Here is a 22761-nt window from a genome sequence, read left to right on the forward strand (position 1 = left end):
CCTGTCCAGATCATCCCCTGCCTTGTGTCTTATGTTTGCTGGGATAGGCTCCAGGCTCACCATGACCCTGTTCTAGATAAATGAAAGATGGATCGAAGGATTTTTTTTGTTTTTATTATTACTGACATTTGCCAGTAGAGGGCACACTTGTTCAGCAGAAACCATTATGAATAAGGGAGGGTTGGATCCAGCAGCAGCCAGACATGAACGCAATGTACTTGTTCGTCGATGACTGGATACATTTCCTGTGAGCTTAACTTCAATGAAAGCTGCCCCCAGCCTTTTAAAAAAAATCTGTTTACAACAGGTGTCAGGTTTATTTAAAAAAAGATTAATCATTAAAAAGCCCCAAATGCATTCATTTTAATTATTTGTGGTGCGATAATATGTACTCGATGTTCTCCATTATACTTGGGGGATTAGTGACTATATGCTACGGATTAAAACTCCTGAGCGTTAGTAAATAACTGTATCGATAAATGATATGAAATGTGTACTAGAGTCTCAAATGAGGATCGTTACAGATATTACAGCTTCTATGGGTGTTTACCTCATAATAAGGAATCTGAAAGGTAAGATTTATCATGTTGTATCTAATTCAGATTTGCGCGCCATGTTATTAAAAGAAGCATTACTTTCTATTCGCCTCCATCTGTGTCGTCTTACTCCACAGGTAATCAATGGCTAACAACGGCCCATGTTAACACGTTTAATTATTGGATTGTATACGTTTAATCACATTTAAATATAAAAGGAATTACTGTTACTACAGTACACACGTTTCGTTTCTCTCAAAATCTTTGCCTGCTGTAATGCCAACATTTTTATTCAACAATATCTATGTTATGAACAAACCCTGTCGCTCCTTCTCAGTGCCAGTAGATGGAGACTGTTCTGCTTGCAAAAGGTGTGAAACTGTAAGCAATCAAGATCGTTTTATTCGCTTTGTGCAAAACGTACACAAAATAATATACTGAATAAAGATGAGAGAGAATATGAAGATGTGCAGTTAATTAAGAAACAAACATGCAATCATATAAATAAGTGAGAGACACGATGTGGGGTGCGAGCAGTTTGAGAGATATGCAAATAAGCTTGGAGTCAATGGAAGTGTGAAGTATAGTGGGTGAGTGTGTGTGGGAAGGAGCCCCAGCGGCCAGTGAGCTTCTCATGGGACCTTATTTAGGAGAACAGTGGAATGGGGGAAGAAGCTTTTCGGGTGCGGAGTCGTTATGTCTGGAACTTAGCGTGGATGGTTACAGAATGTCAAAAACCCCAGGAATAGAGGATCTCGACCAACCTCAGAAATTGCAAAAATCAATTAAACAGAACAAAAATAAATAATGGACATATATTTTCTTATTTAAAAAAACTACTTTTAAAAAGTTTACACCCCACAAAACAACGTTATATTTTGAATGTACAGAAGGTATTTAAATGTATTTTTCCTTACAGAGTCACTGAAGCTGCAATTTCTATAGCAACTATTCTATATTTAGAGTTTCTGGTTATAGGTACTGACGTAACATCCTGCTAAATTATTGATATGACTCTAATTATATTCGTATTGATAACTGCACATAGTTATAAACCATTTTTGCTTTCAAAGTGAAGAACTGTAAACTTCATCTGCTGTCTTCGATGTAAACCTAAAGATCTTGTTTCCTGTAGAGACAATATGAGACATGCAATGCACTGACTTCTCAGCTTGTTTCAGTTTCCTGGTAAAATCTTTAACAATCATACAATGCAGTTCACAAAAAGTAAATAAGCATTCTTGTCTGAAAAAGCAGCAGAATAACACGTTATTAGCATTGCAATCAAACGTAAGAAATATAAATCATAAAATGTGTATGACGCCCTCTTCACAGGTTAAAATAGTGCTTTTTAACCAATTTCGCACTGAGTCACTGGAAATGAGCAGACTGCGTCATTAATCGACAGAGATATCGCGGCTTACATCCGGAAGTGACACACCTATTATGCACACATCTCGGCCCCACGTGTGTCAATAATCGAACGCAGGATAACGGGTCTTGCTCAAGGACCTAACAACAGTATCGTTCTCCAGCCACAGGATTTGATAAGACATAACTTTACTGATCCTACACAGGGGAAATTTACTTGTTACAGCAGCCTAAAAATAGAATAACAAAAGAAAAAGACAACGCCAACGATACTACAACAACTCAGAAATAAATAAGAAAATTGCGAAAAATGTGTGCATTTCAAGTATTGCATATGTGACGTGAGTAAAGACATAGCTGAATGATACATATATATACAGATATTGCAATAGCAACCTTCTGGTAACGAGCACAGAGTCCTAACCTACTGAGATACACAACGCCGCTGATTAATTTCAAATTAATATTTTTCAAGTGATATAGGATTATAAAAGATTTCAAAATGAGCTACATATGACCTACATTGACTCAGAGTTGTATGAGTCAAGTTATCTTCCTCTATACAAACAACCCCTCCCACCCCACTTTCCGGAAGACAGACTTTATTTGTATTCGTTTTCTAGAAGAACGTCGTGCTCGATGGGTTGAAAGTGAGACAGTACGTGTGCAAGGTGCGAAAGCTCACAAGATAGCAGCGGGACACATAGAGAATACTGGAGCATGCCGGCACACTCCACATTCTTATTCCGGTCAAGCCGCCTGAGAGCTCCGCGCTTCCACGTAAGATTCCCGGATCCCTGGGCCACCCACATTGCACCTAACCGCCCCGAAGCATGATGGGAGAGATGTAGGGCTGCTAACAGGGCTGATGACTCACTGGCTGAGGGTATTTATAGCAGGTGGGTAGGTGGAGAACATTAATAAATGACTCTGTGGCAGAGAGAGGGAATCAAAGCGACAACGTGGAAAAAGCCACAACATACAGAGAAGAATAACTGCATTGATTTATGCAGAACAAACATTTTTTGCTTGTTCTTCATTTTCTGCGCGCTTAGAGTTCTAAGGGGTTGCATTTCTTATTATTAGCAGGAGGGAAATTGGGATATGGATATTTGCATTTTAGTTCAATACAGAACGTGCAAAATTAAATATTTTAACGTAAGCATTTAGCAATTTACCTCTCGTTTTAGTTTTGAACGCCCTATTTTAAGTGCAGCCTTGCAATTGTCGGATTGACGGAAGCCCAAGGTCAGGAAACAGCAACTACTAAACTGAAAACTAAGTGACGAAAGGCACTGGGGGGAAACTTACTTAAAAAGATACACAACAAACGGCAAGCTTCTCCACCCCCACTCCAGCGTCAGAGGATGCGTCATTCCACGTCTACGGTGACTCTGGGGAAAGGGGGGAAGGGCGGTCCTGAGTCAGACCAAGGATCCGCTAATGGACAGAAAGAAAGCAGGGAGAACAACATCTCTGTCACTACAGAGTCTGTCAGAAGTATTACTGCTACAGTTATTCAGGCAATAAAGCGGAATTTTTGTGCCACAGTTGAGGCAGGTATTGGAAGGATAAAACAAACAGTACTGAAAAACAGGACAAGACAGTTCAATATAAGAATAAATACTTATAACAATAAATAAGTGCATTCATCCATCCATTTTCTGCTACTTATCCAGAGTCGGGTCGTGGGGCAGCAGTCTGAACAGGGCTGCCCAGAACTCCCTCTCACCAGCTACCGCCTTTAGCTCTACCGGTGAGGTACCAAGGTGCTCCCAGGCTAGCCGATAGATACACTATATTGCCAAAAGTACTGGGAAACCCCTGAACTGTTAGAGGCATAATAACAAAATGGACACAATTGGGAACAACAGCAGCTCAGCCTCAAAGTGATAGGTCACATAAAATCAAAGAGCGGGGACAACACATGCTGAGGCGCAGTGTGCAGAAGTCACAAACTGTCTGCAGAGTCTATAGCTACAGACGTCCAAACTTCATGTAGCCTTCAGATTAGCTCAAGAACAGTGCAGAGAGAACTTCATGGAATGGGTTTCCATGACCGAGCAGCTGCATCCAAGCCTTATAGCATCAAGTGCAATGCAAAGCATCAGATGCAGTGGTGTATAGCATGCCACCACTGGACTCTAGAGCAGTGGAGACGTGTTCTCTGGAGTGATGAATCACACTTCTCTGTCTGGCAATTCGATGGACGAGTCTGGGTTTGGCAGTTGCCAGGAGAACGGTACTTAGCTGACTGCATTGTGCCAAGTGTAAAGTTTGGTGGAGGGGGGGTTATGGTGTCTGGGTTGTTTTCAGGGGTTGGGCTTGGCCCCTTAATTCCAGTGATAGAAACTCTTAATGCTGCAGCATTCAAAGCCATTTTGGACAATTTCATGCTCCCAACTTTGTGGGATCAGTTTGGGGATGGCCCCTTCCTGTTCCAACATGACTGCACACCAGTGCACAAAGCAAGGTCCATAAGGACATGAATGAGTGAGTCGGTTGTGGAGGAACTTGATTGGTCTGCACAGAGCCCTGACCTCAACCTGACAGAACACCTTTGGGATGAATTAGCCAGGCCTTCTCGTCCAACACCAGTGCCTGACCTCACAAATGCTCTCCTGGACGAATGGTCAAAAATTTCCATAAACACACTCCTAAACCTTGTGTACAGGCTTCCCAGAAGCTGTCAAGGCTGTAATGGGTGGGCCAGCTCCATATTACAGCCTATGTATTAAGAATGGGATTAAAGTTCATGTGTGTGTAAAGGCAGGAGTCCTAATACTTTTGGCAATATAGTGTATAATCTCTCCAGTGTGTCCTGGATCTGCCCTGGGGTCTCCTCCCGGTTGAACATCGCATGCGGGCGGCATCCTAGTTTTCTTGATTCCTGAACCACATCAGCTGGCTCCTTTCTATGTAATATCAACCAGGGGTATGACATTCTGCTCTCAGTTAGAGCTCACATCATTAATGAATAGCACAATATGAGTCTGACATTTTCCAACTCTGACTCAGAAATACAATAGATTCTGTAAACATTCTTTTGTGTGCTTCAGCATGTCTACGCTCTGCCATGCTAAACAAAAATAGATGCAGCTATTTGGGTGCATGATAATTCTAGAACGCATAGAGTTAGACAATGAAAACTTCTAACATTTGGAGCTAATGGAGGTTAAAATAAATGAAGTAAATATATGAAATGCAACAAGATATATCATAGAAAGAGTCAAAATTATTTTATGTATATTAGTAACAAAAAGCTGTCACAAGACCTCCACAGACTGACGTGTTAACGTCTGGTTATTGTGGACTTATTTGGGTTCAGTCCATGAGGGAGGGGTACGACCCTGCATCCTATTTTTTTTCTCGGCCTTTGAAGTGACCCGTATCGGTACCAGCGTCTTGGGAGTATGATTTTCAGGTCCTAAATTGAGAGAAGACTCTACATGTAACACTACAGCAAGGAAAGCAGCCATTTAATACTTCGTATCGCTTGGTTCCTGCTGCACCCCTCCCTTAAAATGTACGTGGCCAAATCCCGGGGTGTGTTGACGTCAGCACCACTGGCGCGGCACTTACCTCTGGCTTTCACGTCTCCCCCCAGAAGGCGTGTTCGCTTATCCTTTCAACAGTTTCCAACACACGTAGTAATAACAGACTCAGACTGAAACAGAAATCTCGAGGCATTAGAACTGCAAGTGTTCTGGGGCACCTTTTCAGGTAATGGTGGCTCGTAAACGGCTAAATATAAACACGGAAAGGTCTGAAGACAGAAACAGGTGCTTGGTGATATACGATATGCATGTACTACTCTGGTGTGTGTGTGTGTGCGTGTGTGTGTGTGTGTGTGTGTGTGTGTGTGTGTGTGTGTGTTTGTGTGTGTGTGTTATTATTTTTTCATCTTAGGAGTATAAGGACGAATACAATTTACATTTTAACTTCAGTTAATTCATGTTATTTATATGCATTCCCCATATGGTAGTATAGATCTGCTAGCAAAATAGCACAAATTATTAAATGAATTAAATAACAATATAATAAGGATATAGATATTTGATAAATGGCGAGTGGTATATTTATTAGACGATATCATTATTAATATACACATATGACACACTGCACCGCTTGCACACTTCCCTGCTTTACTGTGCGCTCGATGCATTCTGTCAAATATATGTATGAAAAACTGGTATTTTCATGGTAACACTCACTACAATGTCTATGACAGCAATCTGGGATTAGTTATGCATCGTGCATCGAGTATGTCTGCCGGTGTTTCAGATATAGCATCTGAGTCACTGTCGACAGTATTAACCATCTCTCGCCTGCGCGTTAGTAGGTATGTTAACTGCATGCATAGTAAGTCGATAGTAGTCAGTAATGTATTAGATTTTTAATAATGTTCGCGGCCTCTTTACGCTCATACTGTTGAATAGCCAGTGAAAATAGCCATACAATAACTAAATGAGGTAAAATACTTAAACGAATGTGCCATATATTGGGAAATGTTAAAATCTGACGAATTACGTGCAATTATGTACAAATAAATTGTAATCAGTTTTTGGGTTTATGAATAAGATGCGCAGGCATGCACACAAAGCAAATTTCCAAATTATTCATAGTACTATTCCCTATCGACTAAGCTTTTTAGAAGATAAACAGCACATTTAATATTAGTCATGGGTACAACAAATAGAAATGAATCCTTTTTGCAAGTTAATCACAGTATCGAGTTTTGTTGGCTGAACTGATCGCTCAACAGAACATTCCCTATGAAACCCAAAATACGTTGCATGATAAACCATACGATGAGATGCTTTACAGTAAATGGAACGCGAAAAAAATTGAGAGGGTCTGAATATCAAATAATAATTAAATAATGATGACATTATGATAATACGTCTATTGTCAAGATCATTATTTGTTATCGAAGCAACCGTGATTCCTAAAGTGTAGGGATATTTGATCTGACCACGACTGCACGATTATTTGCTGCTTGGCCGTTCAGAATCACGACAAGACAAGCTGGACTTGCGGACTCTGCACTGCGTGTGTCCCAGTGACGCACGATCGAGGCGGCGCTTCAAATGACTGGGAGCTGTCCGGGTCCTGAAGGGAGCAAAAAACACCGATCACGACCCAAAATCAAAAGGGTACAGCTACTCTCGCCGGAGCCACTTCCGAAGGTAAGGATGCGTTTTCCTTGCGATGCTTAATTTTTAACGGAGTGACAGGATCAAAATTGCTCTAAGAGACTCTAATGTGTTGACGACTGCAAAACCACAACCTGATGCTTGTTCAGTTCGCGTTTTTCTCACTAGAATAGATGCATGACTTATTATAACTTGGATTGCCAAGAGAATGGGAAATACGAGAGAGATTCTACCAACTGAGACGATGCTTTAAACGATGGATACTTTATCAAAAAAAAAAATCTTAAATCTCCGCGTATAACCTAGTAAATTGCAACTAGCCGCACCGTTTCCTTGACAACCAATGAGTCATTCAGCAGTAGATGGAAATAACTCAACAGAAAAGAAATACTGTAATGTGTCTAATCGAATAAAATTGTCACTTTTTTGCAGTATGGCAAAATATTGAGCAACGTTAGTCACAAGCTTAGACAGAAATAATTCGGTGAATAAATTACAAATCATTGTGTGTGATTTCAATCAAGAGCGTTCTTGCCTTTATGTCTTATTATCTGAATGGAATTATTTACGGGTTCTTGGTCGTAAGTATTTTTTTTTTGTTATTTTGCTGAAATTAAAAGAGATGTACAGTTTCGCAGAATGATGATGCGGCGCTTTGTTTTCTCGTTCAGATTACCACCGGAAAGTTGATAGCTATACATACAAAGTAAATAGTAAATTATATAAACGATGTTCCTATTTATTTTAATTTCAGTGAATAGTGGTTTTCAAATATTATATGGACTGAACCAAATACTTAACATCGGGTCCGTGCATCGTTTCGTCGCCTCAGAGTAAACATTTCGCCATTTGCTGTTTTGTGTAAATACAGGCAAGGCTTCCAATATATTAAACAAAATAAGACGATTTTTAAAAGATGCTGCAAGTCGTTGAACTGTAATTAGTCTATACTTATACGGCTTATTGATTCATCAGGTTGTAATTCATGTGTAATTATTGGTTTCGACCGTTAGTTTCAAGCAACTAATTAAAATCGAGAGAAATGTGACTAAGGTATCCTTTGTAGGTATCCTTAAAATCGCCTGTACTGCGTCTAGTTTATTTTCTTTTTAATTCAGATACTAATTTACAAATGCTGTTTAAAATTGTTTTGTTCCGTATATTTAAATATACATTTTAAACAGCTAACGCTGAACACATTCTGAGATAAACTGGGTATGAAAAAGGTTTGCACCATTGACAATTCCTTTATAACTTGATTCTATGTACGTAAGACTATCTCAAGGAAACAAGGGGCAAATGCATATAAATATGTATTACTGACTATGCTATATTGTCTTTTTTGTTTACAAAAAAATGTGGTAGTAAGAGATTGTCAGTTGTGTATTATTGAGAGCTAGATGAGGTTTGCAAAAGACCCATGTGAATGAGTAAAGTATAACTATTCCATTCCATTCTGGGAGAAAGCAGTTGATAATTGAGAATTCTAATGATTTTCCTTGTAATTTTCAGGTGACATTAAGATGTCCATTCCCAAGCTTTCAATGGCAGGAATAGCTGTCCTGCTCTCTGTCTTTCTGCAGCCCTGGGTCCAGGGTGCCTCCATGCATGGTGGGATAGCGGAGTCTAGACACTTCAACCCCTACTTTACTCCCAGTGCCAACATGCTCAAAGCATTACAGTACATCCAGAACCTCCGGCAGCAGGCTGGAGAGGAGCCAATTACAGAAGATGACGCAAGAGAACTCCTGGATGGTGGTGAAGGTCAGGACAGCAAGGATCAGCAGTGGCTGAATGCATTGCTGAGGACCCTGCCACAGACCAGGGTAGAGCCCAAGGCGACGTTGCCCAAACTCCATTATACCCCCAAGAACAGAGAGAACATGGGAGATGGCGAGCAATCAATGCTGGGTGACATAGAAGATTATGCTGACTACCCTAAGCCTCCAGAGAAATACGGGCTCATGTTTGAGGATGAAGAACCCCAGGGAAGTGCCTCCAAGCGTGCAAATGAAGCTGCGGAACTACAGTACACCCCACAAAGCCTGGCCAACCTACAATCTGTGTTTGAGGAGCTGGAGAAGATAAAACACCAGAACCTTGGACAAGACCAGACACTTGACTGGAGCAACCAGGGAAATTCTGTCAGCATAAGGGATGTGCCTTACAAAGATGGAATTGGGGTTGAGCAGTGGATTCCTATGGAGGAAAGGATGGAGATGGAAGAGGTGGTCAATGACAACCGAGAGGAGTTTGACAGAAGCTTGGAAGACAACCATAGCAATGGTGGTAACTCTAAGCAATCAACGCAACCTACATATGGAAACCAAGAAGACCAAGATGATCTCAGTAAACTCCTGGATGAATACCTGTTGAAAATCTTACATAAAATGCCACAAACTGAGGAGAAGAGAGATGAGGAACAGGACAGCAAAAGGAGAATAGCTCAACTACTGCAGAAATTGGACCCCATCGTAATTTACAAACTGATGGAAATCTCACAAAAACTACAAATCCGCCCTGAGGACCTAATAGAGATGGTGATGGATGGAAAGGTGACCAAAGATGACAAAATGCCAAAATCCAAGGTAGAACGTGAACCACTGCTTACAGATGAAGAAAAATTTGCCAGAATTGTATCCTACAATAGAGAAAAAAGGCCAGAAACCAACAACTTTAAAACAGTGTTTCCAAAAAAGCAAGAGAAAACTGCAGATAACTCAAATGTGGAAGACATTCTTGGCATCCTAGGACTGGAGAGCCCAGAATGGCAGAATGCAGAGCATTTTGAAGAGCAAGGCCAGTTTAGGAATTTGCCTTCAAGATATGCTCCCCCTAGTGACAGACCACTCTACATCCCACCCAAGCCCTACAAGGGAAAAGATAATTATGATGGTAATATAGATGAAGATCTGGTAAATTTTCTTGCTGCCAAAATGTTAGCCCAGAACTCCAAGCAGATTGCGCAAAAGACTGACCAACACACCCCAAAACCACAAGAGCATGTTAACTACGGGGCATATGAGTCAGCCTTAAAGGATTACCTTGACCAACCAGAAAATGAAAAAAGCTCATTGTTGAAAACACGAAAACCCACAAAATACACTGTCCAGGCACCAAATGCACAAGCCCATGATGATGACAGGTTACTAGAGATGAGCTATTTAATCCCAAAGTCAGAGAAACAACTGAAGAGTCTTTATGATAAAACAGTCAGGGGGATGTAGCAGAAACACATGTAATGATGTTTAATTAATGAAAAACAATACTGAGTGGGGAAAAAGGAATTATCAAAAGTAATTCACCTTGTTGCATAATTTGTACATTAAAAATATTCAAATTTTGTGTACCGAGGACAGATTTTACTCCTTGTGATGTCTGACATTGTGAAGTGTATTTCTGATAGTTACAACCCAATGATTCCTGATTCAGAGGTTGCGAAAAGATGCAAAAGTGTTGGATATAATCTGTCCAGCTTTATTTTTCTTACAACTGAATATCATGTGTGTTCAATAAAGTATAAACTATTCAAGGTTAATAAAATGTTAACTGGTATTTTCTTCTTACTGAGGACGATGATCTGATTTGAAACACTGACGAGGGCAGAAACATGTCATTTGCAACAACCCCCCACAAATAGTTTTACATTTACAGTTTTTCAGAGCACTTAAAAAAGGGTTTTTGAAATGTCCTACAATCTGAAGGGAAAAACTACTAATCACATTTCAACAGGATTTAAAGCTTCATATATAATGATACCTAAAGTCAAACCCAACACTGACACACTTAATGTTAAGCTTATTTAATATTAAAAATAATTACTTACAAAACCCTAAACCATATTGCAACTACATTTGCACCTGCAGAACAACTTCATTCAAAAGGACCCCAGAAAAGATTTGTATACTGATTTCAGATGTTCCTAAAATAATTTGCATATTTCCTACTATTTCCAGAACATCGTATGCATATATATATAAAACAGACTTCATTAAAACTACTGTCCTGCTTCAAAGAACCAGCACTTGGCCTCATAGTGTAGTTCATCACTCATATTCAGGGATAAGAATTTGTCACACGCATTGTGCTGAACTGAGGTGAATAAAAATGTTCTTTACAGTGACACACGAACTTCCACTTTGCATCTGCAGTCCAAATTAAGCAAAGTTTCCCCACATCAGACCCTGTGGCACAAAAATTACACAATATATGACAGCCTGGTTGACCAGCATGATTTTCCAGTTCATTTTTCTGCTTGCAGGCAATTCATCAGAATGCAGGCTTGCTCATGTACTCTTCCATAGTCTGCAGAAGAAGAAAGCCACCCAGAGTGTCAGCTCATGCCATCTGTTACCAGCTTCAATGATCAAATGATGGAAAAGGGTGGCAATCAGATATATTTATAACATCCATCCACAACCACCCATCTTGGACGGGGCTATGTGAGGGTCTGGAGTCTATCCCAGAAAGCCAGAAGTGTAAGGTAGGGGTACATTCTGAACAGGATACCAGTCCACTGCAGAGAAGGGTAGAGAGAGAATGCCAGACAGACAAAGCACACAGACAGGTACATGTAAAGTGGACAGATACACAAAAAGCTAAAAGACAGACATACAGACAGACAGGAAATATAGAAACAACATTTAGCCCACCTACATATCTTTGGATTGCAGGGGGAAACTAAAGCAGACAAAGGAAACCCACGTGACATGAGGAAGACATACAAACTGCACATGGAATCACTAAATCAAACCCCAAACCCTGGAGATGGAGATGGGAACAGTGCTATACAATGAGCCACACTGACACTCGTAAGTCTAAAATATTATAAAACTAAGTAATACATCCATCCATTTTCCGAACCGCTTATCCTACTGGGTCGCGGGGGGTCTGGAGCCTATCCCGGAAGCAATGGGCACGAGGCAGGGAACAACCCAGGATGGGAGGCCAGCCCATCGCAGGGCACACTCACACACCATCCACTCACACACGCACTCCTATGGGCAATTTAGTAACTCCAATGAGCCTCAGCATGTTTTTGGACTGTGGGGGGAAACCGGAGAACTCGGAGGAAACCCCACGATGACATGGGGAGAACATGCAAACTCCACACACATGTAACCCAGGCGGAGACTCGAACCCCAGTCTCAGAGGTGTGAGGCAACAGTGCTAACCACTGCACCACCATGCCGCCCCTCTAAGTAATACATGTAACTGCATATTGTCAATAAATTCACAAAATATATGACAATATGACAACAGTAAACAAGAGATGGGATGCAGAAATATGGATATGGAGTAATGTGCTGCTATGTCCATCAGCTGCTCACACGGTGATGCAAAGCTCTCACCTCCTGCAGCATGTCTGATGCCTCAATGGACTTAGCCACAGTCACCTTAGAGGTCTCCTGCACCTCCCCACCTATCAGGAACTCATCCAGGATGAAATACGCTTTCTCAAAGTTGAAGATGATATCCAGTTCACAGACCTGCAAAGCAAACGTACCAAAAATCTAAATGAAAATGAGATTTCTGAACAGGCCAGCATAAAGTGTACGGATTGTCAAATACGTAGCTCTTACATTGCCAAAGTACTTGTCCAGTAGCTCCACATATCGATGCAGAACTTCTAGAGCCAAAAGCTCATTATCCTGATCCTCAAGGCCACAGCAGAAATATAGGCTGGCATACCTGCAGTTAGGAGCACTGGTTAGTACTGGTCAATTTCTCCCATCCTATTGGCTGCGTGTAAGGTATGCTATTCTGCTTTTCATAAGTAGTTAAATGGCCGATCTACAGTGGATATAAAAAGGGGCACACCCCTGTTAAAATGCCAGGTTTTCTAATGTAAAAAAAATTAGACCACGATAAAACATTTAAAAACTTTTCCCATCTTTAATGTGACCTATAACCTGTACAATTTAGTTGAAAAACAAATCTGTTGGGGAAAAATATATAAAATAAAAAACGTACAATAAGCTGGTTGCATAAGTGTGCACTCCCTTAAACTAATACTTTGTTGAAGCACATTCCGATTTAATTACAGTTCGATTACATTAGTTCTTTTTGAGTACACACTTTCCATTAATTAAAGTGACTAACTCCAAATAAAGTTCAGCTGTTCTAGTAGGATTTTCCTGACATTTACTCAGTTGCATCCTACACCAAAAGCCATGGTTCACAGAGAGCTTACAAAGCATCAAAGGGATCTCATTGTTGAAAGTTATTAATCAGGAGAAGAGTACAAAAACAAATTCCATGGCATTAGATATACCATGGAACTCAGTGAAGTTAGCCATCAAGAAGTGGAGAAAATATGGGACAATGGTGACATTTCAGAGAAGATAATTTTCCCTCGAAAACTGATGAAAAGGCAAGACGAAAACTGGTCAGGGAAACTTCCAAAAGGCCTAAGGCAACACTGAAGGAGCCGCAGGAATTTCTGGCAAGTACTGGTTTCAGTTCTGTGAAGTGTCAACCATTTCACATATTCTCCATATGTCTGGACTATGGGGTAGGGTCACAGAAGACAGAAGCCTTTTCTTACAAAGGAAAACATCCAGCTCCAGCTAAATTTAGCAAAAAAAAAAAAAAAAAAAATTTCTTCCAAAACCATGTGGAAAAATGTCTTGTGGTCTGATGAAACCAAGTTTTTTTGGCCACGATTCCAAAAGGTACATTTAGCACAAAAAAATCACTGCTTCACCAAAACAAGACCATGCCCTTGGTGAAGCGCAGTGGTGGCAGCATCATTCTTGGGGTTGTTTTTCTTCAGCTGGAACTGGGGCTTTTGTCAAGGTGAAGGGAATTATGAACAGTTACAAATACCAGTCAATTTTGGCCCAAAACCTCCAGGTGTCTGCTAGAAAGCTGAAGATGAAAAGAAATTTCACCTTTCAGAATGACAATGATGCCAGGCATACACCCAAATCAACAAAATAATGGCTTCACCAGAAGAAAATTAAAGTTTTGGAATGGCCCAACCAGAGCCCAGAACTGCGGGGTGACCAGAAGAGGGCTGTGCACAGGAGACGCCCTCGCAATCTGACAGATTTGGTATGATTTTGCAAGGAAGAGTGGACAAATATTGCCAAGTCAAGATGTGACGTGCTGATAAGACTCCTACCCAAAAAGGCTGAATGCTGTAATTCAATCAAACGGTGCTTCAACAAGTTTAAGGGGGTGCAGACTTATGCAACCAGCTTACTGTATGCTTTCTATTTCTTATATTTTCCCCCTAAGAGATTTGCTTGTTTTTCAGTTGAAGTGTACAGGTTATAGGTCACATTAAACAGGTGGAAAAGGTTGAAAAATGATTTATCCTGATAACTTTTTTTTTTTGCATCACAAAAACCTGGCGTTTTAACAGGGGTGTGCACATTCCACATGTCCACCGTACATAACCACTACTGCATGGTAGTGCTAGTACACCTGCAGCAAAGACCCTACTTAAAAGAGCTGGTGTAAATCCACAGACAAGTACTCATTAAGCCAGGCTAGTATACCCACTCTGAGGAGAGCAATCATAAGTTCAATTAGCTGCCTGGACTGGTTAGCACAGCTATCAAATACACAGTAGTCCCCATGTTCATAGTTGCAGTAACTTCAGCGAAGCCAATCAATGGTTTATAGCAGTCCAAAAAAAAAATTTAAATGCATAACTTTTTTCATTGTTCTTTTGTCTTTGAGGGGTATAAAATAACTTGATTTTCTTTGCTCCATCACCCTTTGATATAATATATAATATAATATATAATATTATATAATATTTTTCATTGCTATATCATCTCTTGAGAATTAAACAAAAATGTCAGAAACCCTTTTATTCGAGAAAGTACAGTACTGTATAACTACAATGTACTTTTATTACTGTATTTAATGTTGCCAATGTCTTACTGTGTGTAAGTTAACAGTTTCCATATCCAAGTGCACAAAAATCATGCTACATATGGAGTCCACAGTTAGTACGCTGTTATCTGCGGTTACTGGTATACACAACAGGTCTTGGAATATACCAACCACGGATACGCGGGGGGCAATGCTGTATGCTTTTAGAACAGCTGTTAGAACAGGGCACTCTGTGGATTCTGTCTAGCAGAGAAAACGGCATCCATTGGTCATTGCAAAGACAGAGGTTTAGACACCTCTTGTAGACAATTTTCAGGTCCTTCCAGTGTAGGAAGTTGCAGGAGCGAGGTGGGCGGGCCAACACCATTAGGGTCATGTCACGGACCACTTTTTTCCTCTCCCGATCCACAAGCGGCGTAAACCACTTCTGAAGTCGCAGCTTTCCCTGCCGGCTGAAGAGCAACAGGAAGCGCATCTGAGGGGCAGGAAGCACACACATAAACAGATAAGGCTTCTGGGAGAGTAACTATGGCAGCCTTCATGTTTCTGACATTGAACCATGGCTTGCTACCAATGGCTAGACTGTAGTCATTAAGCTGGCATGAGACTTAATTGAGGACCATCATTCGAATGATTATACCAAGTTTCAAAGCCTTGTTTTCTGAGGACTTCCATAATCTTTAGGGAAATCTTTTGAAAGCCATAATGTGGTGTGAGGACTGTTTGAAGACTCAGATACTGCCATCGGGGAGAGTGTTTGATAGGCCCAACAATTTTAAAACTGAAGTAATATTGATTAAGTTTCCAGTTCTTGTTTAAACTAGGTGATCAATGAGAAGTCAGTGATGTAAGCTAAGATTCCTACTCCTTCCTCCGATTGTTGGGCTGCCTGCAAAATTTGGATGTTTGAAGAACCAGGCATTTCTGGGCATACTTCCCACTTCGGATGTGCCTTATTGTGCATTGTTTCAAAGGCCCAAATTACCAGCCTACATTGAAACTAAGTTTCTTTCCATGTAAAATATGTTTTCTAAATGTATTAACTCAAAATTCGAACATGTAAATCAACGTAGGCCTATTTATACTGCTCTACAGTAACAGCAGTGGTCATTCCCCGGTATAACTTAATGTTTACAAAATACTCGTCTGTACGCGTAAATGGCTCCAACAATAAATCGAGGAGATAATTAAAAGTCACTTACATTTGGCTGTTATAAAATGTATTGGTAATAGGCATCTCAAAATAAGTACAAACCAGACTGGAACCGTCACATAAGTACTAGCTGAATGGTGACGTAGAGAAAACCTGTTCAGGCAGACTGAGAACTTTGTTTGACCGGTATGAGTACATGCAAATAGAAAGAAAACAATAATCTGCATTCTCATCGCCAACATCTACGTTTACTATTTGAAAGACAACTTATGGCAGCGCACAAAATAAAATAACGAATTAACTCCATCAAACTTCCGAAAGAAAAACACAATTGTCACCTGTTGGGAACAGGTGTAGGTATGGTGTTGACTATTTAAATACGAAAAATTGCAACGCGCAGTAGGGTGTAATACCCCTTCAGAACAAAAGCCCCGACTGACTTACCATATTCGGAAATAACGCCTCTGTCGTACTGATAAAAGTATAGTAAATATATTATCCGAAATCAGAGTATTATTTCGTATAGGTTGACTCTCTTAGACGGGTTCATATTTGCTTTTCCCAGAATTCTCCGAACAGAAAGTTCCAAAACTCCGCCCCTGTCTGGGAAACTCGCTGCTTGCGTGTCTAAAGCAGACGCGCTGGATTGGCGCATTTGCCTCGTACCTGGGGAAGCGCTCTGCTGGTTACGGCCTTTCCTTTCGATTGGTGTTAGTTGTCAAACACTAAGGGTCGTTGTTCTTAATAGATATTAGCCCAACACAAAAACAATTTAATATTGGCATGATTAGTTCTAAGGCGGGGACATGAGGAACAAGACAAACAGCAGTACAATACAGGGCAAGACAATATAAGTGCAATATAAGATATACAGGCCTAATCATAACAATATATTGTAACATATGACAATTTAATATATATTATGTTGCAAAAATCCCACACTCGGTTTTTCGTGTGTGGAGTTGCAAGGTTTCCTCCCATAGTCTGGAAACATTCGGATAAGCGAAGTCTTTCTAAAGAGCCGTAGTTTGCGCTTGTGTATTTCCTGCCTTGTACCCTACGCTACCCTGTTTTAGTTATTAGGAGATGGATATATAAAAGAACAGTAATGCCTAACAATGTCTGCTAAATAAACTCAGCAACAATAATAATACTAATAATTAATAATATTGTATTACATTCTCAAATGCCCTGGTTTTTACAATAATAAGCAGATAAGCGAGATAGCAGGTTCATTACTTAAAATGTTGAGCGGAAAGAGACTCGTTTCAAGTAATTTAATTATCATCCATGGTTCTTCAGTTTTTTTTTATTTCAAAACGCGTGATGATATAGGCTAACAGCGTAAGGAGATAACCCTCTCTGCCTTTTCCCGGCTTTCAATATAACGGCAACCGCTAGATGGCAGCATGTAACGCACGAAACGAAACCTCAAGGGGTGACAAGTGAACTCGCTCATAACAGTTAGAGCGTGTTTAAGTCAAGGGAGGACTGAGCAGCAATGTCTGTATATCGGAATATCGTCTGGTTCTTAAAGGGAATGAATGAATATACCAGGTAGGAAGAAATTCACTTTAATATGTTTTGCATCTTTGAAATTTGGCTAGTTTTCATGTTTGATTATGAAAGATTTGCTCTATATTGCAGTTAGGCGTTAAACGTTTTGTTTTAATCTTCAGTGCATTGTCATGGAGTAGAAAACGTAATTTATAATTCTGAACTTTGAAAGTTGGTTAAAATATTAAAATTCTAATTTTTATATGGTCTCGCTTTATTGTAGTGAGTTTTATTGATTTATGCGTTGATTTAACATTAAACAGTCTGACATTGCATCAGATCACTCCATCCCTACATTTTCTATACCCCCTTTAAACTTATGCCTACATTCCAGTACTAAAATCGTGCAATGAAATTCATTTCTCTTAAGTATTCTTTACCTAATCAATTCAAATCGGGCGGCGAAAACAACGCCCGGAACAGAGCGCTCATTTACCGGGAATAATCCGAGGCGCTCATCCAGCCACTGCTGCAGTCACAAGGAGCGACAGACAATACCGGCATTGAGAGGCCCGCTTGTCGCCAATCGCACGACCTTGATCCGTTGTTATCTGCAAACTAAAGTGTTTTGTTTTTGTTCCTTCTTATGATCTCATGTAACTGGTGATGCTGCAGTAGATGAGACCATAAGCATCCCACCATTTTCTGCTTTTTGACTACTGAAGAAGCCAAATTTCATCAGTTCAACTCAGCATTTCATTTGACGTAGTGTTTTCATCTAATAATCACCACACATGCATACAGTTATTCATAAATGTGAACCTAATGAGCGTACCGCAATGTCTCACATGCGCATTTTTTACAGGGATAAAGTGATTTTAATACACAGTTTGTGTGTAGACCACGAAATATTAAATATTTTGGAAGTGGATCAGGTGGAAGTGTTGTAGGTGGAAGTACATTAGGAAAACTTATAACAACAATCCTGGTGAACACATACTTTTATAATTTGTAATGTTATTTCATGGGGTAATGCAAATATATTGGCGTTTTTGTTCCTCAAAAAAACAATTTTTCTGGTGGCATGTGAAAAGTATCAACGAACAACACTTTATATGTCAGTGAAAATTAGTTAAAATAGAGTACATTAAAGGGGTGGGGGTTGGGGGGGAGATTCCTTTTGTGTTTTCCTATCAGAACTACTGGATTTTAATTGGCAATGTCCATGAACCTGAGTACCTGACTGTGTGCTACAGGAATGGCTTTGAAGCAGCTTCCAAGCACTTTGTGGATAAGGACATGGAGGTCTCAGTAGCAGGACGAACCTTCATGATCACAGGAGCCGGCAGCGGGATTGGAAAGGCCACGGCTCTGGCCATTGCCAAGAAAGGTTTGCTGTTAAGGGTGTACAACCTTGGTATTGGGGGGGGGGGGGGGGGGGGGGGGCGTGTATGGCACAAGAAGTTTTCAGGTTACACAGTCAAGAATTTAATTTCTCCTTGTAATTATCCTATATATACTCTCTTCTAAACATCAGGCACATTCCCAAGTCACTGGTTGTTCTCCTTTTGTTTTCCAGGTGGTACAATCCACATGGTGTGTAGGAACAAGGAAAAAGCAGAGAAGACCAAAGCAGAAATTGTGAAAGAGACAGGAAACAAGGTAAACGCCAGTTCATAAAGGACCAAAATATAATATTGTCACGTGAGCTGAATCAAATATCATATGAAAACAACCACTTGACATCTATCTGTGAGGTTTATATTTGACCTTCAAATAAGTATGGTTTTCTGATTTAAACAATATTTCATGTTTCTGTTTAAGGAAATTTATGTACATCTCTTGGACATGTCTGAAATGCAGAAAGTTCTGGAATTTGCAGAGGGCTTCAAGAAAAAGTACAAGCAGCTGAACGTGCTGGTAGGCCCAGACACAGCTCTACCTCTAATCTAACATTATTGTAAGCCTTCTAGCTGGGGGGCAGCATGCAGCTCAGGGGGTTAGGATGGTGTGCCTGCGATCAGAAGGTCACCAGCTCAAATACCAGAGCTGGTAGCGTCACCATTGGGTGCTTGAGAAGATCCTTAACTCCAAGGACTCTGACTCTGCTTTCTCAATTGTATGTTGCTTTACAGAAACAGTGTTTGCGAAAATAACTGAACTATAATTCTAGTCCAACATCCTACTGCTCACACACACTAGCAGCTTGCTGGCTTAGAAATCAAATCAGAATGACATCACCACCAATGATGCAAACAAGCACTAAGAAAGCTAAAATAAAATTAATAGATAGGAACATGTTTATTTTACATCCTTAATCTTCACATACTGCTGAATGACCTGTCAATTCATGTAGGATATAGGCTGCATTGTGTGTGCAGAATACAAAATAAATGGAGAAACAATATCTATTGCAGATCAACAATGCGGGCTGTATGTTGAAACAAAGAGAGGTAAACTCAGAGGGCTTGGAAAGGAACTTTGCAACAAACACTCTGGGTAAGAGCCTTATCATCAGTGGCAATGGAGTACAATCTGCAATGTCACCTAGTACAAATCCAGATGACAAATTAATACATGTAGATAAATCTGATTATATAGTCTCTTTTGTTCTTAGCTGCTCTTTGTGTATTCAGTACACAAAAGTCTAAAGGTCTCTCCCTCTTCTTTAGGGGTTTACATTTTAACCAAGAGTTTGATTCCCTTACTAGAGAAAAGCAGTGATCCCAGAGTGGTATGTACATAGTTAAATGCACAGCAGTTTTCTGAACCAGTTCTTCCATTTAAATACATTTCAAATACTTCAAATATTCTGTCCCACCCCCACCCCCCCCAAACTTAAAAAACCTAGATCACAGTATCTTCGGGAGGAATGCTGGTTCAGAAGCTCCAGAGCGATGATCTGCAGTCAGAAAATGATCACTTTGACGGGACTATGGTCTACGCGCAGACCAAGAGGCAGCAGGTGGTGATGACCGAACAATGGGCAAAGGCTCATCCCAACATCCACTTCTCCGCCATGCATCCCGGATGGGCTGATACCCCAGGTATAGAGGGCAGTTTAAAAAAAATTAAATACATTCATATATAGCATCACCCAGTTCCTGAATCCCATTCCCTGTATCCAAAGGCTCTTAGTGGCTGTCGGCAGGCCTATGGACTGGAGAAATGGTTATTACTAGTGTTTGTACATTTGTTTGCACTGTCTCCTTGGGATTCCTTACCAGCCATTGCCATGGCGATGCCGGAGTTCCATCGTGCCATGCGAGAGAAGCTGCGCAGTGCAGAGCAGGGCGCTGACACGGTAGCGTGGCTGAGCGTCTCCCAAGCCGCTGTCACTTTGCCGAGTGGCTACTTCTTTCAAGGTAATCAGCTCCGCTCCTTCAAACAGCCAGAATCGGAGAGAACACCCATGCTTACAGGAGGACTTTAAATGAAACTTTCTCCTGTATTTTGTAGATCGGAGACCAGTGTCAGCCCACCTCCCCTTTGCCTGGACCCATACATCTTCTGAACAGGAGCAGAAATTCATGACCCGGCTCGAGGAGTTATCAAAGTCAATTCAGGCTCGCTGACTGACTTGCCAGACAAGTTCTGTGTGTACTTGACTAGTTCATTAAGAGCCCATATCCCAGTATTAACTTGAAAAGAACTGTAGTCTCTCCTGTGTGACCACCCCAATGATATTATTAACCTATGCTTACTTGGTCTACGATACTAGTGATAGTGCCCATATTAAACACTAAATTGATTTTTCCAAAGCACTTTCTTGGACTGAAACAACTTAACTCAGCCCAGCGGGCTGGACCTTTGCTTCCTCATGACCAAAATACAGGCAATAAACCCAGACCAGTGTTGGTATGATATGGGAGAGGAAGGAGTGCAGTGTGTTTGATAATTATTCCTCCAGACAAATTGGATCTCAAAAATCCCCTGTGCCAATGTCCTACTCCACAGCATTCAAGCAAACGTTCTGGCATACCTAGAACGTAAAAAGCACAAATCTGCTATACCAGACCATCTCAATTCCTTCATGAATAGCAGCTGAAAGTACATGGAGGCTATGCACACCCTTGGCAATGAAGGGGAATGCAGACTACGGACAGTTAAGGAGCTTTATCTTCTCATCCAGCATTCTGTAGACTTCTCTCTGAGACCTGCCTACATTTTGTCCTTGAGACTGCAGATGAATGGTACATATGTGGTGGGCTGAATGTTCTTCATTGTAAAGGGGAAGGGGGCCTCTGTTCTGTTTACACCGGGACGGCCCATTTTTTGGACATAATTCAACAGTGTCAGTGTTACACTTCAGTTCTAGGGGCACGTAGCCTGCACTGTTGGAATAGGGAGAACTCAAAAACTACAATAATGCTATGATGTTTGACATCCTGCTAGAAAATAAATCAGAACCACTGCCATGCCTGCTGCTGATGAAAGAAGGAAATAAATGTTGCCATTTCGCTACCCTGAATGCGTATGAGATTGACAAATGGTTAATTTAAATACAATAAAAATGATTTAAAATTGTTATCTGTTCGATCTGATTTACTCAACTAACAGCTCAATGAAACAAAAGACAACACAGAGCACCCAGAGCAAAGGTTTAGTCTCAGCACAAACCCACACCTAGAAAAAGAGAAGCCTATCACCATTATTGCAAATCTCTTAAAAAGACTCCAAAATTGGTATTCTAGTTTTAGCTGCTTCTATTTTGGCTAAACGTGAAAAAAAGGACTGACTGCAAAAGACACACACACACACATACATACTTATATACATACAGTACAGGCCAAAAGTTTGGACACACCTTCTCATTCAATGTGTTTTCTTTATTTTCATGACCATTGGTAGATTCTCACTGAAGGCATCAAAACTATGAACACATGTGGAGTTATGTACTTAACAAAAAAAGGTGACATAACCGAAAACATGTTTTATATTCTAGTTTCTTCAAAATAGGCACCCTTTGCTCTGATTACTGCTTTGCACCCTTGCTAAACACCTCTGGGAACTCCTTCAAGACTGTTGGAAAACCATTTCAGGTGACTATCTCTTGAAGCTCATCGAGAGAATGCCAAGAGTGTGCAAAGCAGTAATCAGAGCAAAGGGTGGCTATTTTGAAGAAACTAGACTATAAAACACGTTTTCAGTTATGTCACCTTTTTTTGTTAAGTACATAACTCCACATGTGTTCATTCAT

General features: G+C 40.5%; 3 protein-coding genes and 1 long non-coding RNA gene across 6 annotated transcripts; 2 read left to right on the forward strand and 2 right to left on the reverse strand.

The window, feature by feature from the left end:
* Positions 1-100: 100 nt before the first annotated feature.
* LOC125716656 (uncharacterized) lies at positions 101-5811 on the reverse strand. The gene is made up of 3 exons (XR_007384372.1): positions 5490-5811; positions 3219-3347; positions 101-1665 (listed from the first exon to the last, which is right to left on the reverse strand). It is a non-coding gene; the product is annotated as an uncharacterized LOC125716656 (long non-coding RNA).
* Positions 5516-10606, forward strand: LOC125716649 (secretogranin-2-like). 3 transcript variants are annotated; one of them, XM_048989209.1, is made up of 3 exons: positions 5516-5630; positions 6919-7096; positions 8576-10606. In XM_048989209.1, the coding sequence occupies exon 3, from the start codon at positions 8587-8589 to the stop codon at positions 10288-10290; it is 1704 nt and encodes a 567-aa protein (XP_048845166.1). In that variant the 5' UTR covers positions 5516-5630; positions 6919-7096; positions 8576-8586; the 3' UTR covers positions 10291-10606. The 3 variants fall into 3 exon arrangements, with proteins under 3 accessions (XP_048845166.1, XP_048845168.1, XP_048845167.1); XM_048989211.1 differs by lacking the exon at positions 5516-5630 and adding an exon at positions 5669-5689; XM_048989210.1 differs by lacking the exon at positions 5516-5630 and adding an exon at positions 6098-6249.
* LOC125716654 (AP-1 complex subunit sigma-3-like) lies at positions 10520-16663 on the reverse strand. The gene is made up of 5 exons (XM_048989217.1): positions 16509-16663; positions 15208-15386; positions 12646-12754; positions 12415-12552; positions 10520-11368 (listed from the first exon to the last, which is right to left on the reverse strand). The coding sequence occupies exons 1-5, from the start codon at positions 16509-16511 to the stop codon at positions 11333-11335; spliced, it is 465 nt and encodes a 154-aa protein (XP_048845174.1). The 5' UTR covers positions 16512-16663; the 3' UTR covers positions 10520-11332.
* Positions 16664-17487: 824 nt separating this feature from the next.
* Positions 17488-22088, forward strand: LOC125716651 (dehydrogenase/reductase SDR family member 12-like). Its single transcript, XM_048989213.1, has 9 exons — positions 17488-17621; positions 18818-18951; positions 19141-19223; positions 19386-19481; positions 19979-20060; positions 20234-20295; positions 20413-20608; positions 20789-20926; positions 21021-22088. Exons 1-9 carry the CDS (start codon positions 17566-17568, stop codon positions 21134-21136), a joined length of 963 nt encoding a protein of 320 aa, XP_048845170.1. The 5' UTR covers positions 17488-17565; the 3' UTR covers positions 21137-22088.
* The last annotated feature ends 673 nt before the right edge of the window (positions 22089-22761 follow it).

Source organism: Brienomyrus brachyistius, chromosome 21 (genome assembly GCF_023856365.1).
Source record: "Brienomyrus brachyistius isolate T26 chromosome 21, BBRACH_0.4, whole genome shotgun sequence".
NCBI lineage: Eukaryota > Metazoa > Chordata > Actinopteri > Osteoglossiformes > Mormyridae > Brienomyrus > Brienomyrus brachyistius.